The sequence below is a fragment of the Sebastes fasciatus genome, chromosome 8 (assembly GCF_043250625.1).
Source record: "Sebastes fasciatus isolate fSebFas1 chromosome 8, fSebFas1.pri, whole genome shotgun sequence".
NCBI classification, from domain to species: Eukaryota; Metazoa; Chordata; class Actinopteri; order Perciformes; family Sebastidae; genus Sebastes; species Sebastes fasciatus.
Window position 1 is genome coordinate 12,569,428 of NC_133802.1, and position 23,464 is coordinate 12,592,891.

General features: G+C 42.9%; 1 protein-coding gene and 1 long non-coding RNA gene across 5 annotated transcripts; one reads left to right on the forward strand and one right to left on the reverse strand.

The window, feature by feature from the left end:
* Positions 1–1,754: 1,754 nt before the first annotated feature.
* Positions 1,755–22,040, forward strand: LOC141772474 (uncharacterized). Of its 4 annotated transcripts, none has more exons than XM_074643473.1 (8): positions 1,755–2,062; positions 11,570–11,801; positions 13,613–13,670; positions 13,837–13,915; positions 16,317–16,780; positions 16,912–17,001; positions 19,072–19,209; positions 20,538–22,040. In XM_074643473.1, exons 2-8 carry the CDS (start codon positions 11,668–11,670, stop codon positions 21,069–21,071), a joined length of 1,497 nt encoding a protein of 498 aa, XP_074499574.1. In that variant the 5' UTR covers positions 1,755–2,062; positions 11,570–11,667; the 3' UTR covers positions 21,072–22,040. The 4 variants fall into 4 exon arrangements, with proteins under 4 accessions (XP_074499574.1, XP_074499575.1, XP_074499577.1 ...); XM_074643474.1 differs by having other exon boundaries at positions 16,921–17,001; XM_074643476.1 differs by having other exon boundaries at positions 16,434–16,780.
* Positions 3,390–9,389, reverse strand: LOC141772070 (uncharacterized). The gene is made up of 3 exons (XR_012594841.1): positions 8,463–9,389; positions 6,152–6,247; positions 3,390–6,029 (listed from the first exon to the last, which is right to left on the reverse strand). It is a non-coding gene; the product is annotated as an uncharacterized LOC141772070 (long non-coding RNA).
* Positions 22,041–23,464: the final 1,424 nt, after the last annotated feature.

Below are 23,464 nucleotides of genomic sequence, written 5' to 3' on the forward strand. Positions count from 1 at the left end.
TGAGTATACACAGTCCAGCCATATAGGCTTCTTATCTTCAAAAGACCTCTTTCTATGTGATTCTCCTGTTTCTCCCTCCTGTGTGGCACGGATTGACCCTCATACAGCAACACCGTCTCCTGCACCGTGATAGGCGGATGCTCTCCTGCAGTGCTCTGGAGAGGCCAGTAGGTGGAGGTAGAGAGCGGTGGAGGTGTGTTGGCTGTAAAAGGTGTGTGTGAGTGGCAAGGTTAAAACACACACATTAAGATAAGATAACATAAGATATTCCTTTATTAGTCCCGCATTGGGGAAATTTGCATTGTACAGCAGCAAAGGGGATTGTGCAAAAAACAAGATGCATCAGCTAACACAGTAAAAAAAAAAAGAGCTAAACAAAGTGTAACCAAATATGAACCATTTGAATAGAAGGAAGTATAAAAATAGGAGCAGTATATACAGTATTGACAATAAACAGACTATTGACAAAATTGCACAAGTGGAAAATTCTAATGCACATTGAGAATGAAATGAAATTCCACCTGAAAATATCAGGTCATTGTCAGTTTACGGTGTGTATGTGGTCTACTGGCCTACTTTTATATTTGTTTACAACATTTAGACTTAAAATGTAGATACATAAGACAACCTGTCAGACATTATGATAGTTTAACTCTCTAGAATAACTTTCATGAAAGTGGAAAAAACATATTATGGGGTCACACTAGTGGCAGTGGCTCTTTTAGGGGTCCAATGCAGTGTCACTATAAAAACTCATTAAAGAGATCAACACTGTTAAGAATTTCCCAGTAAAATAACAGTAAAGAACTGTCAGCAGGGTTGCCTTTATGTTACTGTAAAATTAACATTATTATACTGTCGCTGAAATTCACAGCTTTGTACTGTTTTTTTTTAATTTACTGTTTAAAGATACATTATATAGCTGTTTTTCACCTTTCTTTTACATTATCTTACTGATTTGTTTTAATGCACTATTTAGGTTGTACTTTTTACATACATTTTAATAATCATTATTTTTTTGACTAGATGAATAGACTTAGCAGGTTACAGACATAGGAATAGTCACACTAAATACAATTAAAGGCACCTGTTAGGAAAAAGGCTATAATAGACTTGTTGACACTTTTCCCAAAATGTCTGTCTCTAGCTGGCTACAAGCACAGAATGCAAACCAGAACAACATGTGAGTGAAGAACAATAAAGCTAATTCACTGATTTTACAATCATTTACAATGTACAAGCCTCACATGAGCAGATCAGGTCCCAGAAGTAAACAAATACTGCATGAAACTGTTACTGATGATACTTTAGACAGTTGATCAGCAGTAAAGTGCTGTTTTTTAAGAATGCATTGTTCAGTTAAAAAACAGCCTATGACCGTAATTGAACAGGTTTTTTTCTGTATTAACAGTAAAGCACTGTTTTTAGCAATAACAGTTAATACTGTTGAAATCCTGCTGTTAATTAACAGCAATTGTTTCAAGTGAATAAAGGCTGCAACCAACAGTGTGACCTGTTGTCTCTCCTTTAGCGAGGACTGAGAAGAACTCCTCCTAAAGCATCCATTCATTAGACACACACAGCTACACACCTGCACTTCCACATCCTACCGAGGGATGACGCTACAATCAAAACTCTAAATTGGGGGGTCTCCAGCTCTGCCTGTCACATGGAAGCACAGTAGCTGAGCCGAGGGGATGCGAGTACAGATGGAAGGGGCTTGAGGGACCGCGGAGGAGAAAAACCTGGAGATAATACTGGAGCTACAGCAGCATCAGCACCAGCAGCAGCAGCAGCAGCATCAGCACCAGCAGCAGCAGCAGCATCAGCATCAGCATCAGCATCAGGACCACTCTTCCCAGCCTCCCTTCCAGGCTGGGGAGCAGAGGCGCACAAGCGGGTCAGCGGGCGCCCATAGAGGATGTCACATGCAATATGCTGCATTCGTGTTTTGTAAAGCCCAAGGAAGCCCAAGTTGTCGCCTTTGATTGATTATGGAGCGCCTGGTCCGAGGGGGAAGCAGAAACTGAAGGATGCTGCGCTCCCAAAACCTCTGAGCTGAGTGAGTATACAGGGATGCTATAGCGCAATGCTCTTTGCCCAGTGGCTGTGTGACAGGCTGGAGGCAGATGATGGGAGGAGGAGGGGGTTATTCATATGTGCCTATAGATTGAGCTCGATAAGCTGCAGTTGCTATACACAGCATCCTTTATCCATCCAGGATGGATGTAACCCACCGCATGTTTCCCCCCCTTCTTTGTGCTCGCCCTGCCTTTTTCCTCCATCTCCTCCACTGGTCATATTTAACACACAGACACGTGTGCACCCACCTCAGCCTTATACTGCATTGCCCTTTTTTGTGATTTAAAGCCCCCAAATGGGCGCATTCATCAGAGAACTTCATTGTGATATGAGGAGAGGAAAGCACAGGGAGCATCCAATCATGTTTCCGTGTGTGATATATATCCCTGCTGACTGTGAAGCATAAAGATAATTAACGTTAGACCTTCCCTTAACATTTGCAGCTCCCCTCCTCCTCCTCCTCTTCCTCCTCCTCCTCCTCACCCTCCCTCCCTTACTCATAAATAGGGGGATAGGGGGAAACTGGCTTTGTCGTGTAAGTTGCCAGCTGACCTCAGGGACACAACATCCTTTACCATCCTCACTTTGATCTGGAAATGAATCGGAAACGCTTTGATGATTAGAGGAGAGGAGAGGAGAAAAAAAAGATCATCTGGTGCTACAGGCTTAATGAAACAATGATAAAAAGCACACTGCATCAGCCTGGAATTCTTCATTTTACTGTGACCGCCTATAGCCTCCACCTGCTTGGGCATTCCCCCCCCCCTCATATTCACACTGCATGCTTTTCTGTCTCAGAGCCGGCATCATTTTTTGAGTCTTTGGTTTGTAACCTGTTGTCACCAGCATCACTGCAGTTTGAGGTGTCAGAGCCCAGAGGCGCGGCGAGCCAGGGCAGCCCAAACCATCACCCAGTTGTGTGATTGATGCCTGCTGAGTGGGTGCCATCATGAGCCACATACATACATACAACCTCCACTCATACACACAAGCCTTCATGGAGGATTTTACAAAATATATGCACATGATGATGATGATGATGATGATGATGATGATGATGATGATGATGATGATGATGATATAGATTTAAGGTTCAGCATCTGTATTTTCAAAGCTGCTGGAGAGGATGTGAATCATGTGATCTCAATGATTCCTTAATTTGCTGTGAATAATGTTTGTATCAGAGGCAGCGTTGCACAGATAAAGACAGAGCCTCAGCTTTCTTCCTCACAGGGGCATGGTTAATCGTTGTTGCAAGCAAACATTTGACCTAATTCACATTCTCACACAATAGCAGTCTCCTCTCCCCCCCCCCTCTCTCTCCCTCTCCCTCTCTCTCTCTCTCTCTCTCTCTCTCTCTCTCTCTCTCACACACACACACACACACGTTGCTGTTATTTGTGTCACACAGAGGGTGAGGTTTTTTTTGCTCCACATGATCTCCCAGGTGGTTTATCAAAACCTGAGCAGATTCAGGCAGAGAGACCACCGCTGGCTGGCTGGCTGGCTGGCTGGCTGGCTGGCTGGCTGGCTGGCTGGCTGGCTGGGTTTGTTGAAAGCAACTCCAGTTTTATTAATAATGAACACACATGTAAATGCAGTGCGTGTTCCTAGAAAATTAAAAAGCCTACTGGTATTTATTTATACTGTCGGGCTAAATGTGTTCCATTTTTTATGAGGATTACAACAGAATTCCTTGTTTGACTTTTGTGCTGTTAGCTGACACTGCTACATTATTTTTTGCTGTTTTGAAGGAGTTGGAGTCTGAACATTTATTTTGTTTAAAAAAAAAGGACGTAATTATGTAAAAAAAATGTTGTTGTTAAATTTAGCCTATAACATATGATCTGATTTATCCAATGTGTCACCCAGCGAGTTTCCTTTAATCGTTGGGTTCGTCCAAGTCAACAGGTGATCTGTTCGTTCATTCAGCCAACCAGGATAACTAATGATTATTTTCTCCGTTAATAGTGTTTAATAGTGTATAAGACACCAGAGAACAGTGACAAATCTCCATCGCATGTTTCCCAGAGACCAAAGTGATGTCTTCACGTGTCTTGTATTGTCTGATGAACAGTTGAAAATCCAAAGAGAATCGTGTTATAACGTAAGACACGGAAATGCAGCAAATTCTAACATTTGAAAATCTGAAATTATCAAATAGAATCGTGAATCGATTAGTTGATCGAAAGAAAATGAATTGGCAATGAATTTCACAATCGGAGTGCTTCGGATGTTTTCCAGACTGCCATCCTATACCGAGGACTTCCTTCTCAAAGTAAGCTGGACAGTAACTGTTTTTTATTTTTATTTGACCAGTGCTGTACTCACAACCTTTTCTTCATGAATTGGCAACTGTTTTGGTAATCGATTAATAGTTCAAGTCATCCATTCTCTGGTTTTACAGCTTTTCCAATGTGAGGTTTTTCTGCTTTTATCAGTTTTATATCATAATATAAACTGGGTTTGGACTGTGAAGATATCACAATGAGCTCTGGAAACTTGCTACCGGCATTTTACACTATTTTCTGACATTTTATAGACAAACGAATCATTATTAGTTATGAAAATAATCAACAGTGAAAGTTAGTAGCAGCCTTATCAGATTTGTAGCTTGAAAAGTTACTTAAACAATTAAGCGTCTTTGAGTCCTTGAAAAGCGCTATATAAATTGAATTTATTATTATATTTAATCGGTTATAAATATAATCCCCTGTCACTTAATCGACTAATCAGATAACTGTCTAATTGTTGCGGTCGTCGACATTGCGGCTGTTGTGACCCCACATCCATTCACCTGTACCTAACACAACGTCTCCTGTTCAGCTGCCGCGATGAGTCGAGTAAATGTTAAAGTCGATCAACGGGAAAACAATCAGCACCTATTTGATCGTCAATTATTCAAATAAGTAATTTTTACAGTGAATTGCTGCTTTTCTTTGTCTTATGGGAAAGTAAATTCAACATTTCTTTTATGTATTTGGACTGTTACTCGAACAAAACAGCCAATTTGATGACATCGAAACTGAGACGGACATTTTTCACTGGTCTTGTGTTTTATAGACCAAATGATTGAACGGCAGATTAATCAATAATGAAAATAATCGCAATAGCCTCCTGACTCGAGAAGAGAAAACACATACATACGCAGCTGAATAATCCATGCTCGGAGGTCCACTTACTAGCTTTTAGAGCTTTCAAACACATCTTACAATCTTAATTTGTCGATATTTAGTAGCATATATTGTTCCCAAAGCTAAAGAATGAACTTTTATTCATGATATTTTGCTTTGTTTTACTTGACCATACAATGCATGTGATTAAGTTAATAAACCAGATAGCAATGATCAATGATGCTCCAGTTTCCTCCCCCCCCCCCTCCGGTCTGTGATGCATGTTCAGGGCAACACCTGGAAAACCTGCACTAGCAGGTATTCGTTGGTAGTTTGTAACGAGCACGCTGAGCGCCACAGGCAGAGGAGGAGGAGGGGGGGGGGTCTCTGTGGCTAATGGAGAGGGGGCTTTGTTTAGTAGAAAAATCAGCCGGGGGAGGGCCATTCCTTGCTCTTGCTCTGAGCGCTATGTCCAATTGGTTGGCTCATGTGAGGCAGCTCTAGGGCCAGAGATTACACTGCAGTGCTGAGGCGTCACTCTGGCTGAACACCGCAGGCGGAGGCAGGGGGACGGTGGGGGAGAAGAATGGGTGGGGAGGTGTGCGTGGACACACTCAATGAGACAGGGAAGGGGAAGGAAGGAAGGCCGGGGAACCTCGTTGGGGAAATGTGACAGCTTCCTCTCATCATCTGCTTTCAGCGTCTTCAAACACCTGCCACAGGACTCCCACGCATGTCTTCCTCCCTTCCTCTCCTTCTCCTTTCTTCTCCTCCACACCTACACCTTTCCCCTTTCTTCTCTCTCATTACCCTCTCCATCTCCACTCCTCGGCTCTGTTGTCAAATCAGCACAGATATAATTACACCGACACCGTTGCAACCCGAGAATTAAATGATCATCGCCTCGCAGGTGCATATGGTTCTTTAAATCCAACATGATATTTCAGACTACTCACTCAGGAATGTTGTGTTGAAGGTGAAGCACCGACGGATGAATTGGTGGCATTTTAAAGAAGCAGGTCTGTGAAATCTTGTGACATGATTGCTGGCAGCTGTTAAAACACCCAAAATAGTTTTACAGACATGCTGGGAAAACATGTTCGCTGCTTGAAATCACTTTCTTAAGACAAGGAGCTAGGCCTATAATTATGTTCCCGTGTTGGAAAATATGATTTATATCATATTAATAGCAAAGAAACGTGGGGTTAAGAGACAATGTTTCTGGTCAGGACGCCCTGAACTTACAAAGAAAACTACAAGCAGCGTGCAAAGAACCACAATGACGTCCGTGTGTGAAATCTGGTGCAAATTGGATTTCACGCTGAGAACAGTTGGGTTCATGGCTGGATCTCCTCAAACAAATGCAAATTACCCTCAAAGTCTGCAAAACTTCTACAGTGCAGAGCTGGATAAACTTCCTGTCCTGTCTCTGCAGATATCTACAGTAGTAAAGTCAGTCAAAGAATATGATCTGGGTACTTTCACAGAAAAGAAGAAGCATTCACAAAGCAGAAAATAATAGATTAGAGGAATAAATTCCACATGGATAAAACTTCAACATTAAAAAAGAGGCAGTGCAGATTATTGCATCCTAACAACAATATTTTACTGCCCTGACCACTGATATTATAGCTAACTGACTCTCTACTGAGCTGTTTTAAAGGTGTGTAGGATTTGGCGGCATATAGTAGTGTGGTTGCAGATTGCAACCAACTGAGTACTCCTCCTCTTACTACTCCCTTTCCAAGACTGCGGTAACGTGAGCCGCCGAGTGCCAAACCGTGGTAACACCGTTCGCCTCGCTCAGAGGCCATCCTTACCGTAATAACACTACTTTAGGAGCAACGGAAGTCAGACGGTGGCTGGCGGTAACACAGTTTTGCACTCTGCGGCTCACGTTACCGCAGTTTCACAAGTGTGTCGGAGAACTAAGGTGGCCTTCAGGTAGCGAAAAAATCAACATATTCTCACTCCCAACTCGTCAAATAGCGCCGCTTGGTCAGTGCCCCTCGGCATCGGAGAGTGACGCATGGCTGTACTCCTCTTGAGTTACTTTTGGACTGACCAGGGACGGTGTGTCAATATACGTTTGTTACATGTGTAGTGTCCTTTCAAAATAAACTTCTGTTTTCACAGGATGTTAGGTTAAGGCAACACAACCACTTAGTTAGGGTTAGGAAACGCTCGTGGTTGATGTTAACTTCACTGACTAACGAGTCATGTGACAAAATATGTCAACGTTAATTTTAGTTTCATACGGGACACAAACACCGGCCTCCTGGTTGAAAGTCTTGTGTTTGTTTGACCCATTCATCACCCCCCCAGCCGCCCTGAACAGACTCTCACGTTATACTACGTCACTTGCTCCGACCGTCGAATAACGCCACGGGTGGGTTTACATTGGAGTTGAAAGCCCGGTACGTCACATACTATTGCTGAAGGGTGCCGCCTGTTCGTCACTTTCCGATGCCGAGGGGCACTTACCAAACGGCAGTATTTGAGGAGTTGGGAGTGAGAACGGGTTGAAAAAATGTGAAAGGCTCTCTCTAGAGCCAGTGTTTGGTTTGTCCGTTCTGGGCTACTGTAGAAACATGGTGGAGCAACATTGCGAACTCTGTGAAGAGGACCTGCTCCCTATGTAGATATGAAGGGCTCATTCTAAGCTAACGAAAACACAACGATTCTTAGTTTCAGGTGATTATACACTAATGAAAACAGAGTTATGAATATTATATTCCATTTCTGCTAATAGATCCTCCGAAATGTTACACACTGTTGCTTTAAAGTCCAACTGAAATTAAATATCTTTTTTATCTCGTCTATTAAAGCATACATATCTGCTCTGTAAATCACTTGCATGTGTTCTCTTTTGAGAAAAAAAAATCAGAAACCAAAAGGAAGAAATTTATATTATATATTTTTTTGTTTCATGATGATGCCCACGAGTTTTGCATTAATTACGGAAAATACCGTTCCAGTATCTCTCTACGTAGAGAAATCTTACATAAAGCAGTAACGTCAGTGATCTATCAGGCTGAGCAGATGGTCACGTTGAGCCAGACAGCAGACTGCTACACAACACAAGAACCACAGACTCTGAACAAGAACCTTCATTAGCTTCCCTGCTACAGACTTATTCTTATTTAACTTACAAACATGAACACACGTCTATCCTGCACCTCAGCTTGTTGAACGAGCCACCAAACAAACATTCACAGAGGAAAATTGCTCTGTAGCTGCAGCACATTTAACACCATTTAGACTTACCTGCAAATATCACTTCAGTCTGGTTGGTGCTGTTGAGGTCCTCACTGATTTCCTGCCAGTGCCAGCTGCTGTCAATCAAACACAGGCCCAGACACGCCCCCTCCAGCCAGGTGAGAATGGGTGTGGCCTAAATCAGCAGACCTGGCTGGACTCAAGGAATATGTTGATAAAACATAAAACAATCTGACTGAGTAGTATAATGTAATGAGTGAGATCTATCTGGAATTTGTCACTAAAATATAATGAACTCCAATGTAAGACTTTACGTTAAAACTGACGTTAGCATTTAGCTCAAAGCACCACTGTGTATAAGTATAGCTTCACAGAGTTGCTAGCATGGCTGTAGACTCTTAGTGAGAGAATGATACAGGCCACATTTGATGGCATGTATGGGGTTGGAGAATTTTAGAAAATAGCTGTTTCAGAAAACTAAAAACACAGAAAAACAGTGCTACATTTGGTCAGATGTGTGCCAGATTGAGCTGGCGGATCTGTTGGGCATAGAGCACATGCAGCCGGTCTTGGCGAGGTGTGGAGAATATATTGGCGAGTTAGACAGAAGGGTTTTACTACTGTGAAAGATGGTGCACAAAACATAATGTGGGCCTGAATACGTATGAATGAACACTTGCTTCTTTATTCAATACTCAATACTAATACAAACTCCGGTGAATCTTTTATGATAACATATATATGTTCCTACTTGGGTTGGGTGACAGAACATGGACTATATAGTAAAAGTAGGTTTTGCATATCTGGCCTGGGTGTGGCCGATAAATCAGCTGCACTCAAGGAATATATGTATGAAACATAAACATATGCAACAATCTGGCTGATTCTTTTTTGTGCAATTTTAGTTGTCAATATCTGTCTGGGATAAAGCATAATGAACCCCAATAAAGTATATCTAAATTACAAGGTACGGAAACCGATGACTCACTAACTTCACAGAGCTCACATAGAGGCGAAGTCCGGTGGACCACCATGGGACCTTATTTTGGAAAAAAATATGAACGGTAGTCAAAGGTGAGAGACAAATATTTTTTTGATCTCGTTTGAATTGCGTCGTGAATCACACATATGATGTTTGTCAATTTAAAAGATAATTTTGCTGGATAAAACACATCAGGTATGATAACGTTACATTTGTGCGTGGTCATAGCTAAGTTAACTAGCTAGCTAGCGTTGGTGACGTATATTGGGCAAGACGCGAGATGTAGTTCACTGAGTGGTTTCACACAAAACTAAATGATACTACGACAAACCTATGACAAACTGAGACTTTCTTGACTTGCAAAATTATCTTTTAAATCGACAAACATCATATGTTAATTCATGGCGCAACTCAAACGGAATCAAACAAATATTTGTCTCTCGCCGTTGACAACCGTTCGTATTTTTTCCAAAGTAAGGTTCGACCGGAAAGGGACGGACTTCGCCTCTCTATAGACTGTATATAAAGATGGACAACATGGCAGCTCCCCAAAAGTGAAGCCCAAACATCTGGATCGCCCCCTGGTGGCTGGCTGCAGTATAGGTCATAAATCCTGCCTTCTCCATGTTAGCGGATGGGACATGGGCCAAATTAAAAAGGCAAACTACACGTCAAATAAATTTTTCCCAAAGGTGGTTTCTGTCATTTTAGGTAGTTCGTATCACGCTGATGTATGTTCAAGTGTTAATTTTTCTGATAAATTTGGTTATAATTAGTTATTTGATGCTATAAAAAGGGGTTGAGACGTCATGATTGACAGCTGTGAGTCTCTCTTGCTGACAAGCTGCAGCCGTGCACAGCTCGACATTGGTTCGGGCAGGTGACCTCGATACCGCGGCTCCACCGCCCGGTCACTACTGTGCAGACTCTGGCTCCAAATGACACCAAAATCTCAAGATGGCAACTCCTGTATCTGGGATATTTTGGCTTCACTTTTGTACAGTGGGAGGAAGTGGAGACGCGTGGCCCATCTTTATGTACAGTCTATGGTTGCTCACCAGACTACAGACACATTGTTAAAGTAATTTGGACCGTGGCGATTAAATTGTGTCTGGAAGGAAAGGATCTGTGTGGAATCCGATATTAAAACAGGTTTAAAGCGTCAGATGTGATCATTAGCGAGGAGGATTGAGGAAGAGTGTGTCTAAAAGATCCATCATGGAGTGTTTTGTTTGGAAGAAAATCGGTAGTCATAAGCTGAATAAATACATGAAAGACATTTGGACAGACGCATACAGACAGTTAAGCATCATCATCCCAACAACAACAAGACTTTGGACAAAACCAGGCGGTATGTTTCCTGCAGTCTGCCGCTCAGTCTTGTTGTCGCTGATGGACAAGTGACAAATAAACACACATGAAAACACACAGTCACAGTAGACAGATGGCAGAGATTACAACAGGCTTGTTGTTTGGTCTTTTTGCGATGGCTCCGTGTTTTTTATTGTTTATTCTGAAACATATTACACTGCCAAATGTGAAATTGTCTGGCAAGCAGCAAGGAGTAGAGGAGAAGCAAGAAAGATGTTTCTGTCTGCTCGCTCTGCTTTCATACTCGTCTCCTTCAGTGTTTCAGGTTGCTCTGCCTGCTGGCATGTTCAGCTTTGGTTGTGACTCATCGTACCTTCTCAATATGTATGTTTGTTCTTGTTTGAGGGGTTCAAACCATAGGAAATATGTATTTACTCACATATGCATCGCAGCAGCTACCTGACAAACAGATCGTCACCCAGTGTTCAGATATATTTACTGGTTTAAATGTGTTGGACTACTTTAGCTGACTTTTATGCTATGCAGACCCAGATACGTGAGAATCTTTGTTGGTGAGCCGGTTATACTGTTGACGTCTATGTAAGTGTGACACAAAAAGCTCAGTAATCCCTCCAACAAGGTAAAGCAGAAACACATGCCGGAGGCGTAATGTCTGTTCACTTCACTGCTTCAGCGCTGGACGGGAATTCTCACTTTCCCTCTTCTCAAACTGCTGCTTGCTGCTTCCCTTCACTGTAAATATTTTACTGCTGGTTCCGCTGCTTTGTTAACCTTATTAATGTTTAGCAAAAGGTTAGATCATTTTTGTAATTAAGCAGTGCTCTGTGCCCTCTCGCTGCAGATCCCAGTGAGACCGTGGCACTTCCCTTGCGTGGATGAGTTGTTGTAAGGGTGTGAGTGTGAGCGTGTGTGAGAGCAAGTGAGCGTCAGCGCTCCCACATGGCCTCCATGCAGGACGGGCTGAACTTCACGGCTCCTCCCTACGGCAAGGTCCTGCTGCTGGGTGCTATCGCTGCTGCCTCAGCCTTTGTTGTCACCATCCTCATCGTGGTGCTCTGCGTGGGCTGCCAGAGGTGAGGCACTGTGCACGCACACGTATGATTTCACACACAAACAGATACATACGTATGCTCATTTACACATGCACATGCTAGTGGTGGTAGAAGAACTAGAGATACTCAGATCCTTTACTTAAAAGTGCAGTGATCTGGCAGCATCTGGCGGCATCTAGCGGACTCTTTTCTCGTGTAACTAATGGGCCTTTCACACAGATCGCAGCAACAGCACCGCTGCACTCTGAAACCCATTATTTACAATGGCTTGCGCCATCCCAACGGTTTTTCGCTCACAGTGCGCTGTGCCCAAAGTTCCACCAGATTGAACTTTGGGCACTGTGATGTGCATTGGACCCAGCGGCGAGCGCAGCTCAAACCGCATTCTGTGTGAAAGGCATCTAGGAGAACTACGGTGGATGACGCAAAAATGTGAAAATGTGAATGGACCTATCTAGAGTGTTTGGTTTGTCCGTTCTGGGCTACTGTAAAAACATGGCGGCCGGCTCCGTGAAGAGGACCCGCTCTCTATGTCGATATAAAAGGCTCATTCTGAGGTGACAAAAACACAATGATTCTTATTTTCAGGTGATTATACACTGAAGAAAACATACTTATTAATATTATATTCCATTTCTACCAACAGGTCCCCACTAAATACTACACACTGTTCCTTTAAGTAAAAAGTACCAATACAACAATTTAAAAATACTCCATTACACGCATGCATTCAAAACTACTTAAGTAAAAGTACAGAAGTAGTATCAGCTATATGTACTTAAAGTATCTAAAGTAAAGAAGCTGCAGTAAAATGTCCCCCGTGACCAGTGGTGGAGGAAGTATTCAGATCTTTTACGGAAGTAAAAGTATTAATACCACAGTGTAAAACTACTCTGTTACAAGTAAAAGTCCTGCATTCAAAATCTTACTTAACTATTGATTACTTCATTACTTCATGTGTACATCACTTTATTGATGCAGCTGGTAAAGGGCCCGATAAATTAAAGGTTCTCTATACAATATTCAGAGCATGAATATAGCATCAAAAAACTATTTGCTATGTAAAGATATAGAGGAGTAATGTCTACCTGAGCAGAGAATGAAGTCACTCTCCCTCTGTGTGTGTTGTAATCAGAGCTTCTCTGTGCTTTGTTGACATAGCCGGGCCGGTCGTGCATGCTTTTAGTGCATGTTCGTGCATGTAAGCGTGCCCCACTGGCTAGCTCTGCACTGCTCTCATACGGTGGTTACTGCTGAAGCGTAGCACCCATCCTCCCAGGTAAACACTGTTAGCTTTGTCTGCGGTGTTGCCTTCGTTTTCAATGTTAGCACTATAAGCACCGTAAGCTACGGGCCGCCAGCTCAGCTGTCGCCACGTTGAAAGCCGTGCGGAGGAAATGTATTAGTTGATTAATATTTTGTATTAATAATCTGAAGTAACTAAAGCTGTCAAATAAATGTAGTGGAGTAAAAAGTACAATATTTCTCTCTGAATTGTTGTGGAGTAGAAATATAAAGTAGCTTAAAATGGAAATACTCAAGTAAAGTACAAGTACTTTTTTATTTTACTACAAAATTGTACTTAAGTGCAGTAGTTGTGTGAATGTACCACCACTGGCATGCACATAGCCCATGCAAATATACTCTCTCTCACACACATGTGCACAGTCATAAAATGACTCAGACACACATGGACAGTGACTCACACCCTCAACCCTGCACACGCACTTGCATGCTCACACACACACACACACACGCACACACGCACACACAGAAGTGCATCAGTGTAGTAAGTGTCAACCTGTGTGACAGAGCGTTTTTCTTTACCACAGGAAGGGGAAGACACACAATGTTCCCGGCGAGGGTGGAAAACACCGTCTCATGGACATGGTAGGTATCAGAGTACACGCTCCTCCATGTTTTGTTTGTGTTGCAGCAGAGGTAGCTGAAGCAACTCAATTCACCAGGGAACAATATCATTCAGAGGACACCTCTTCAGTCTTAATTACTGTTTAACTGGCCCTCTGTGTGTGTGTGTATGTGTGTGTGTTGTCAGGGTATACTCAGGCAGTCGAAGCTGCGGTCCATCAGTAAATCAGACACTGAGATGAACAAGATGAACTGCAATGGCAAAAGTGAGTGCATCCTTCACATACGAATCCTGGCCTGTGTGCTCTGTAAGCTGTACCTCGCTGTCGTCTGGTGAAAACCTTGTATCTCCTTAATGGAATTAAATTAGTCTGGTCTTGTTTTAGCTGCATGACAAAGCACTGTAGCATCATCACAGGAGATTTTTGAAGAATCGAAGTTGAGTTTTTCTAAACCACACTAGCATGCAGTGGTGGTTACTCCACAAGTACTCAGATCCTTCACTTAAAGCAGCAGTGGGTAGAATTAGACCAAATATGATTAAAAAAAATATTTTTATAAAACAGTCACTATATCCTGACAGTAGTGCATGAGACAGGTAATCTAGAAAAGGTAATGTGCCTCTGTGTCCTCCGGTGCTCCTAATGGCATCTGCAAGATTTCACAGACCGGAGGAAAACAACCAATCAGAGCCGAGCTGGAGCCTTGCGGTCTCTAAGCAGCTGTCAATCACTTGCGAACTCCGATCAAAAGGTCAAACTAGGCAGCGCTGATCAAATATGAATTACTACTGTTACTCTAATGCCTATTTCTCGCCTCAAATGTTTTCAGAAACATCTTGTAGTGTACTGTTTAGCTGTAAAATGAGAAAGTTTGTGACCCAGCCATGCCATCAGTTGAGGAAATATCAAGCACCGCCCACCAGCCAGGTCACAAACTTTATCATTTTACAGTTAAACAGTAAACTACAAGATGTTTCTGAAAATATTTGAGGCGAGAAATAAGCATTAAAGTAACAATAGTAATTCATATTTGATCAGCGCTGCCTAGTTTGATCGAATTTTGTGAGTGATTGACAGCTGCCTCCGTTGAATGAACAGCCAATAGGAACGCTCTCTCTCTGAAATTACCTGTGATTGGCCAAAGTCTCCCTTCATGGAATAGATTTTTCAGAACACTTGAATAACAATATGCTGAAAGGTTATTATGGAATTTTTGTCCAATGATGCCAAAAACCTTCTGCCTACTGAAGCTTTAAATGTATTAACATTACACCACTGCAAGCATGTACTTTATCAGATTATTTGAAAGCATGAATATCACAAACAGTGGAGATACAAGGTTTTTTACCCAACAGAAGGTTTTCACCCAACAGAATCAACGTAGTCCAGGCAAAAACTGAAAATCAACTGGAAAATAAAGCAGCAGATGAATAGAACAAATAAATGTACCTGTAGCATGTTCTGATTTAGATTCATCCTCATTCATTAAAGGTAAGGTCGGTAATGCTGAGAAACCAGCAAGAGTATACTAGATTTTTAAAATGATTCAACCAAAACACCCAGCCCGGTGTTGCCAACTATTTTCCAATGAACGTATCAGCAGCACTAGCTCCAAAAGTTGCTAAATCGAGCAAGAAAGTCGCCAATGTGGCAACACTGACAGTCCGTCCCTTCAGGCGTCCCTCCAAAGCCACTCCCACAAAATGATCATAATGGACATAAACAATGAACATGGCTATTGTTAATACTCACAACTGCCAAGGTAGCAGCTTGTGGAAGACTCCGGTGACGAGCAATGAGTGCACGGGCAGAGTGCTCGCAGGCAGGCAGACATGCAGGTAGGTGGTCATTACATTCAGGCCAAATTAAATGATTGGACATTTTATTACAGTCCTGCGACAGAACAAGGATACCAGATTATGTTCTTTTTTTTGTCAGAGCATTTGATTCATTGATGTCGGGATGTAATGAGAATTTCCACAAATATAACAAAAAACACTACCAACCCTGGCATTAATGCCAGACTTAGAGTCCACAAAAACAACATTACAAACCCTCTAATAAATGCAAATAAATATTTAAGTAAACGTTTAACATTTTCGTCGTGTCACCGCACACTTCCCTCCAAGTGCTCCGTATCTGATCCGGCCCTAAATTTATACAAAACCCCAATACAATTTACCCTAACACAGAACTCACATTACATTTACAGCTCAGCCTTATTTCACTAGACTGTTCAATCCTGATTTATGAACATGCGTCTCTCTCTCTCTCTAAAAGACAGAAATCAGAGAGCCAAGACGAGCCCTGGAGCTCCATCACTGACAGTCAACAGGGAACTGTGTTTGTGGGCACTGTGACAGTAGCCTGAGAGGGTTTGAAGAAATATAAGCATATGTCCTGCTTCATACTTGTCCTGCTTCCACTGCGGTGGAATGAAGTCAATTTGGACGCGTTTTCTCAAACATCTACGTCAGCTCCCAGTTCACTGTCAGCTCCAGATTTTCTCTCTCTACAAGCGAGAGATTTATTCATGTTCACAAAATGTTTGTTCAGTACGAGGAGAGTAAACGTGTGTGAGTTCTGTTTTATGGTGGGCGTCCAAAAGGTCCAGCTAGTGTGGACCTTCTGCCCCGCAGGTCTAACTCTGAGCTTCGTTCTCAAGGCAGGCAGCTTCCCCAGATCCCCTCTGGAACTGGAGAGGACGGAGAGCACACTTACTCGGAAGTGGGCCGAAGCTCTTCCACCACACGTACTGATGATGCCCTGTACGCCATGGTAGGCAGGGCCGGGCAGACGGACACCCCGGCCCCTCCGGCCGTCCCCGCCAACACCCCGGCGCCCCCAGACCCAGACGGTGACGTAGAAGGAGGGCTGCCCGAACCCGAGGCCCAGGTCATGTCTCCGCCTCACCCTCCGGAGACGGCCGAGTACGCCTGCGTCCGGAAGCTGAGGAAGGCCGACAAGGCACCCCAAAAGAGGGACAGCGGGACGGATATGGGGGAGCCGCCGGTGCCACCGCCACGGCACGCCCCGCCGTCGCATCCCGCCCCTCCTCCACCACACCCTCACAGCACAAAGTTGCCCCGTAGAAACATGGACGCCTTCAACGTCCCGGCGTTCCCAAAGGTTGGTAGAGGAACTTTGTTTTTTTATCTGATGATTTCAAATTGTTTACAAAAAAGTTCTTGAGTTTTAGAGTGCATACATTGGATAAAAAAATCAAGGACAAGATGCACTTACTAAACGCTTTTCTCTAGCGCTTTCAGCTGCATCTCATCTCCATGACAACTGGGCAAACTCCATACGCTGATGAAGACCATGAGATGCAGTTGAAAGTGGAAAAGCTAGTAAGTGGACCTAATGTTAAGATTGTTGAAGTATGGGGTGAACTTGGTTTTAACATTTCGGATATGTGTAAATACATTTTAACATTTAGAACAGATCATTTGAGTTGATAGATTTTTTGGAGGTTGGAGAGGTGGGGGGGTAAGGATTAGATTAAATCTATTGATTCGATTTTTTTTATGGGAAGAGATTAAATAAAGGGCAGAAAAATATGTAACGTAATTTAAATGTGATTGAATTCCCACATAAATAACACGTTAAAAAAATGGTTTTTCATATAAAGATGTAAACTTTTATAACAAAATGTCAGTGACCTTGTATTTGATGCCACTCAAAAAAACAACAACGATGCAATGCAATAACAACACATCGTCTTTGTGATCAGCAGCATCTCATACTGTTGTAGAGGTTTTAGTTTTATGGGCTGAAGTGGTGACCTGAGGGGGAGATGAAGTTAACAGCTTAGTTGGGTTGCTAGTGGTTCCCCAGAGATCTGACTGGAGCGGCAGATGAGAACATAGAAAGCAGAAGGCTGGTTTCTACTTCTGCGTAGACGTGAGTCGATGCCTTGTGCAGCGACTTCACGGTCGCTCAGTCAGTCGATGACTATCGGATGGATTGCCATGAAGTTCAGAACAGAACTTCCAATCCCCTGACTTTTCCTATAGCGCCACCATGAGGTTGATATTTGTGTTTTTTTTGTGAAATATCTTAGCAACCATGGGATCAGTTGTCATGACATTTGGTACAAACATTCATGTGTCCTTCAGGATGAATTGTATTAACTCTGGTGATCCTCTGACGTTTCATTTAGCGCCATCATCAGCTTAAACTTTTATTTGTCCAAGACATTCGTTTATGACCAAATTCCTGCAAACTAATGACATCCCATCAGCCCCTGCTGTGTTAAGTGCTATTTAGATGGTGAACATGGTAAACATTGTGACAGTGAGCATGCTGACGTTAGCATTTAGCTCAAAGCACCGCCGTGCTCAAGTACAGTCTCACATCGTCCAGCAGATTGCGTGGTAAAGGCTTGATCTGCCACTGGAGCATCTTTGCAACCGTTTTGCGGTTGCCCCATGTTGTCGGACTGGCCTCAAGGGGGAGCGTTTTTTTTCACGTAGGGCTAAAGTCGGTCTGAAGTCGGCCTTTTAGTCTTGTTTAAACACGTATAGTGTCTCAGTTTGGTGTGAAAAGTCTCTCTGAGATCTTCGTTCTGCTTGGGTGGCTCAGATTTTGTTGCCGGCTGTACTGACAAATGTCTTAGTCTGTGATGAATGTTACATCTGTAGTTCTTTGTCAGCATCACACATTAATAAGCAGTGAGTCGTCCAGGTACAGTGGAGAGTATTTCTGTCAGATTTCCTGTTGATGCTGCAGAGGATCTACACGGTTGTGATTGTGCCAACGCTGCAGTTTTCCCTGCACTCGGGCTTCATCACGCATGGCGTTGCGATATGTTAGCACTTCTGTGGACGTTACTTTGAAGTCCGGGCGGTGAGCTGTGTTTATTTGTCGAGGACTTCTTGGTGATAGTGGGGGTATTTCTGCTCTCAGCAGTGCCACCTACTCCATATGTTCGCAGCAGCAGCAGCAGTGCAGGCAGGCTGTCTGCGTTTACTGTGTGGATATGAAGCCTTTGTGCTCCCCTCCAGGTGACAGTGGGAGACCATTTGGTGCCCCGCGTGAGGTCAGCGAGGTCGTGCTATCTGCTGTGACCCGAGTTCAATAACACGCACAGTTCACGGGCTTACATGTGTACGCTGTCTGCTCGCAGGCCTGTTCACCACAGATTTTCTTGTGGATGACGCAACATGTTGAAATTGAGTCATCCAGAATATAAGCACATGGTTGCTCACGTTACAAGCTCCCCCTTCCAGGCAAAATCTATTCAATACAGTATGAAATCCATCCAATCATTTTCCAATGCTCTCTCTACAACACTTCAGCATGTTTAAAGTGGTTAATTTGTCTTTTATGTTTTTAAAATGCAGTTTTATATTCACAAATACTCAAAGAAGACATGTGAGCAGCTTTGCCCCAAATGTAATTTGTTGTTCTGTTGACAGGAAGTGATGTTTATGGGCAACGGAGAGCAGTACATCTGGAAGCCTCCTGAGGATGAGGAGATGCTCATGCACCAAAATAAAGCCCTGGGACCGCTGGCTGCTCACACGGTGGAGAATATACAACCGTCTGCTGCTGTGGTGAGCCAGGACTCTTCAGTCTGTGCAGCAAGCAGTTTATTTGTTGAATTACGGTGTTGAAACTCCCTGTTCCCAATGTTCCCCTTAAATTTACTATTTTAATATGAGCGTTTATACACATGGTTTTAGTTTCCATATTTTGTATCTGCTTGACCCACTCAATTATTTCTCTATTAGATATATTTATTCCAGCCCCAGTTTGTGCCTCTCATGCACAGTATTACCGTGCATTTGAGCAAAGCATTCGTTTCTGTGAAAAATACATTCCTGGTGATCGTTTAAAAACCCAGAAGGTTGTTTAAGAAAGAAGATACGATGAGAATCACTAAGAAATATTCAGTCCTCGGAAGCGGAAAATGTCCTTGCTCAATTTGTTCACTGTGATCAACCATTTATCATTGCTCTATATTGATGTTATTTTCTATAATTTTATATTGTTATACCAAATAATGCATTTACAGAATATTTAAAAAAGGTTAAAAGAATAATTCAATGTTTTTGTTAGAGTGTTAGAAGAACCAGTCTGTCCGTTAAATATGAATTACCTATGCTCCGTTTCGACCACAAGGAACATTTTGAGGAGCTCATTGCGTTTCGACCACAGGGACCATGGTCTAAATTAAGTTCCAGGGACATTTTCCAGGGACTTTTTAACCCCCCAAAAGGCCCTGGTCGGGGGGGTCGTACTTTCTGAAAGTAAAAGAACTTTCGGGATGGAGTTTGCAGGAAAAAATGATTTGCTGATTGGTAAAATACACACAGCGCCGCTGAGTGTGAGTCATAATGCTTTTTCATACATCAGCGGACTAATTTGCCTTGTCCTTGCAGATCTTTAGAAGGCTATGGAAACCCAGACGACAATGGGCTGAAGGAACCTTTTAATTCCTTGAAAAGTAGTCCCAGGACTAAAATGACCAGGAACGCCCTGGTGGAAACGGGGCTTTACTGGCTGGAAACAGGGGTAAAGCTGTCCTGAGAATGTGGACAGTGAAAAAAGACTTGAAAGTAATACTGGTTTAACATTTTGGGAAATAGTTCAATGAGAAGATCAATACCAATCATGTCCGTACGTTAAATATGATGATTAACATGTTATACCTTGTGTGTTTAATTTGTACAAAACTCCCCGTGATTCCACAACGTGTCATTTTTACACTTTGTTTTTTGTACAGATTAAACAAATGACATAATAACATGTTAATCAGTGAGCTTTAGAGGTGCTGGTAGGCTGTTATCTTTATATTATATTTCCCAAAATGTTAAACTAGTATTACTTTCAAATCTTTTTTCACTGTCCACATTCTCAGTCATGTTTTGTTTGTCTGTAGGTGGCTGAGATGTACTCGAAGGTGTGTAAACCAGGAAAGAAGAAGAGGGCTGTGCCGGGTTCTCCCCCAGCCAATCCTGGCTTCCGGACCTTGGGTCGCGGTGACCGTGACCGAGACCGGGACGGGGGGTTTAGCGTAGTGGTCAAACCCCAGACGTGGGCCCTCCAGGAGGGCAAAGCCATTGGAGGGCCCCTCGACGATCACTGCTACGAGTCCATCGGGACGGAGGAGTGCGATCTGGCCTATGAGAACATGGAAGGCGCCTGGAAGCGGGAGAGGCCCCCCAACACGTGTGCCACCCTGCGGCCGAGGAGGAAGAAAGCCCAGCAGCCCTTGCAGCAGCAGCAGCCCCCTCCCCCGCCGCCCACGCAGCAGCCGCCCAAGTTACAGCACCTGCCCGCCAAAGCCCTGCTGCTTCCGGGGGAGAACCTGTACGAGAGCATCGGCGACCTGAAGCAGGGCTCCGCCACCTCCAGCACCACCACCATCTTCACTTTCAACGACGGCATGGAGATGTACGTGACAGGGCTCTGAGGCGGCGGCGGCTGCACTGTGACCCCCTCTGACCTTCCAACACAAGGAGCTGAGCTAACGCCACAAGGAGTGACGGCTGAGCCCCTGTCATGCTCGACCCACACATACTGTTTACATTCAAGTCATAACGTCACGCCTCTCACAGGCTCATGAGGCCTCGGGGCAATAATGTTGATCTGTTATGACCTGGGCTGAAGTCCAATCTATAAACCTTATAAGGAATCCAAAGGTAGTGAATAATAAATGAGCACAAGACCATCGCAGAGCAATCTGTAGGTAACAGTAGCACTTCTATTTTACTGATACGTATATGTGCAAAGCACAATAAAGTAAAAAGCCTAAATTCTTCCTCAATTCTAGCGGGTAAAAATAGTCCTAGCAGGACTCCTATTGGGGGAGCATTGTGTGAAATCTTTTGGTAGCACTTATCATGAGCAGGCCTTCCCTGTAGTCGGTCAAGATGAGATTCAGGACGGAATTTAAATGATATAAAGGAATGAATTACTAATCAAAATGCTTGAAAGCTCAGGGACCAAGAGAATCTAATTATGAGAGTATTATAAAAAAAATTGCACACATTTTGCATTTCTCCTAAAAGCTTCGACTAATTTAGACCATCATGTTTTAAAAACCGACCGGACACTTCCCTCCGTCATGTTTTGTTTCATCTCACGTGGACTGAACACTGTCTCCACTGCCATCTGTAAATGAAGTGTTTTACTTTGTTGATCCTGTTTCTGCACTTTGCCTGCTACAAGTTGCATGCTAAAAAAAGTGAAAAAAAAAAAATCAAGCACTGTCATGTGGTACCTCTATATGAATGTTTTTTTTTTTTTTCTATTGTCGTTGGTTGTTAATTTTTTTTTTTTAGTGTGTTGCTTTATTTCTCAGTAGAGCACAAAGCCAGTTAGATGAAGGATGACTTTGGCTCGGTGGGACTCTGTGCAGCAGAGAGGAGAGTTAACACACACGGAAACCAGACTAAAGAGAACTGATTGAGTCCTAAAGGTGGAGACAGTCCACTCAACACCCTTCCCTCCACACACACACACACACACACCTCTTTCTCTGCTCAGTCATCACTCACATCTTTGGACCGTTCATGTACATCGTCCCTGCCTCGTGCTCATATGCTTGGGTTTCGCCATAATGCAGCTCGGAAAGCTACAGTAGAACTGATGTGTATTAGCAAACGCCATGTCCCATCATCACTCCATCGATGAACACTCTCCTCTCTCTGTTATCAGTGTTAATAAATACTGCAGAAATGACAAAAATGTGACGCAAACGGTTAAGCAGCAAAGAATCACCCCGAGGATAACACACTCAACAAATTTACACCCAAATCCTGGACAATAACGCTGATTTCATTTGACCAAATATTCCCCCAGCAAACAATGTGATTATACTGTATGTTGATGCAACGTGTATGTACATTACAAAAAGAGAAAGAATAATAAATATATCATCAGTGTCAAGATATCTATCTTTTTCTATTATGTTTAATTGTGTTTTGGAATGACTTCTCTTGTGACACAAACTGCGAAAAACAAAAAACAAAAAAAACAGCTGCAATGTAAATTATTTCAGTGTATTCTGTTTGTTGTTTTTTGAAGCCATGAAGCTACGGTGTGTTCTTGGAAAGCCCAGCTAAGTTAAATGTGGCAGCTAATGTTGTGTGTTTGCTATTCAGACTACAGGGTCTTGTACTCGAAAAAGCGTGTAATTAAGTGCTAAAAGTGCAAAAGATTGTAATGTTTTATATCAAGATTACTATTCATGAAATGTCAGTCAAGTTTATACTTTTGTAATAAAGTGGCACTTTAAAAAAAAAGGATGTTTTATCTCATAGTGTCAGTTCTTAAATTTGAAAGGCAGCCGAGTGACGCTGAAGACGACCTTCTCTGAAAGACTAAATATCACCGAGTTCACTTTGCCGTCTGCTACAAAAGGATCTTTTTTTAATCTAAACCTCTTCTTCTGATCTCAAACGCTGCCTGTAGATTCACGTCTTCGGTTCTATCAAAGGAAAGATCTCGACATACCTCTGCACTTAATAAGAAAATTATTTTAAAATGTGATTTATTCATGATTTTATATGTACTGTATGGCTGCTTGTTTCTTTTGTGTCTTGCTTCCTTTGTGTACAACCTTACAACCTCATAGTGTGTGTGTGTGTCTGAGTAGCCTTCCCATGGTTTCTATTCATCTGTGTGAATGTGTGTGTGCACGTGCACATGTGCCAGAGTAGTGGGGTCTGCGTCTGAGTAGCTGTGAAGGGGTGTGTGTAGGGGGGGGGGAAGAAAAAAAAAAATAGGTCACCCCTTAAAACAAAAAGCTTGCAGTCAACATCGCAACCGTCTGCTGAATTTTCATTGGCGGGCTTGTCTCCA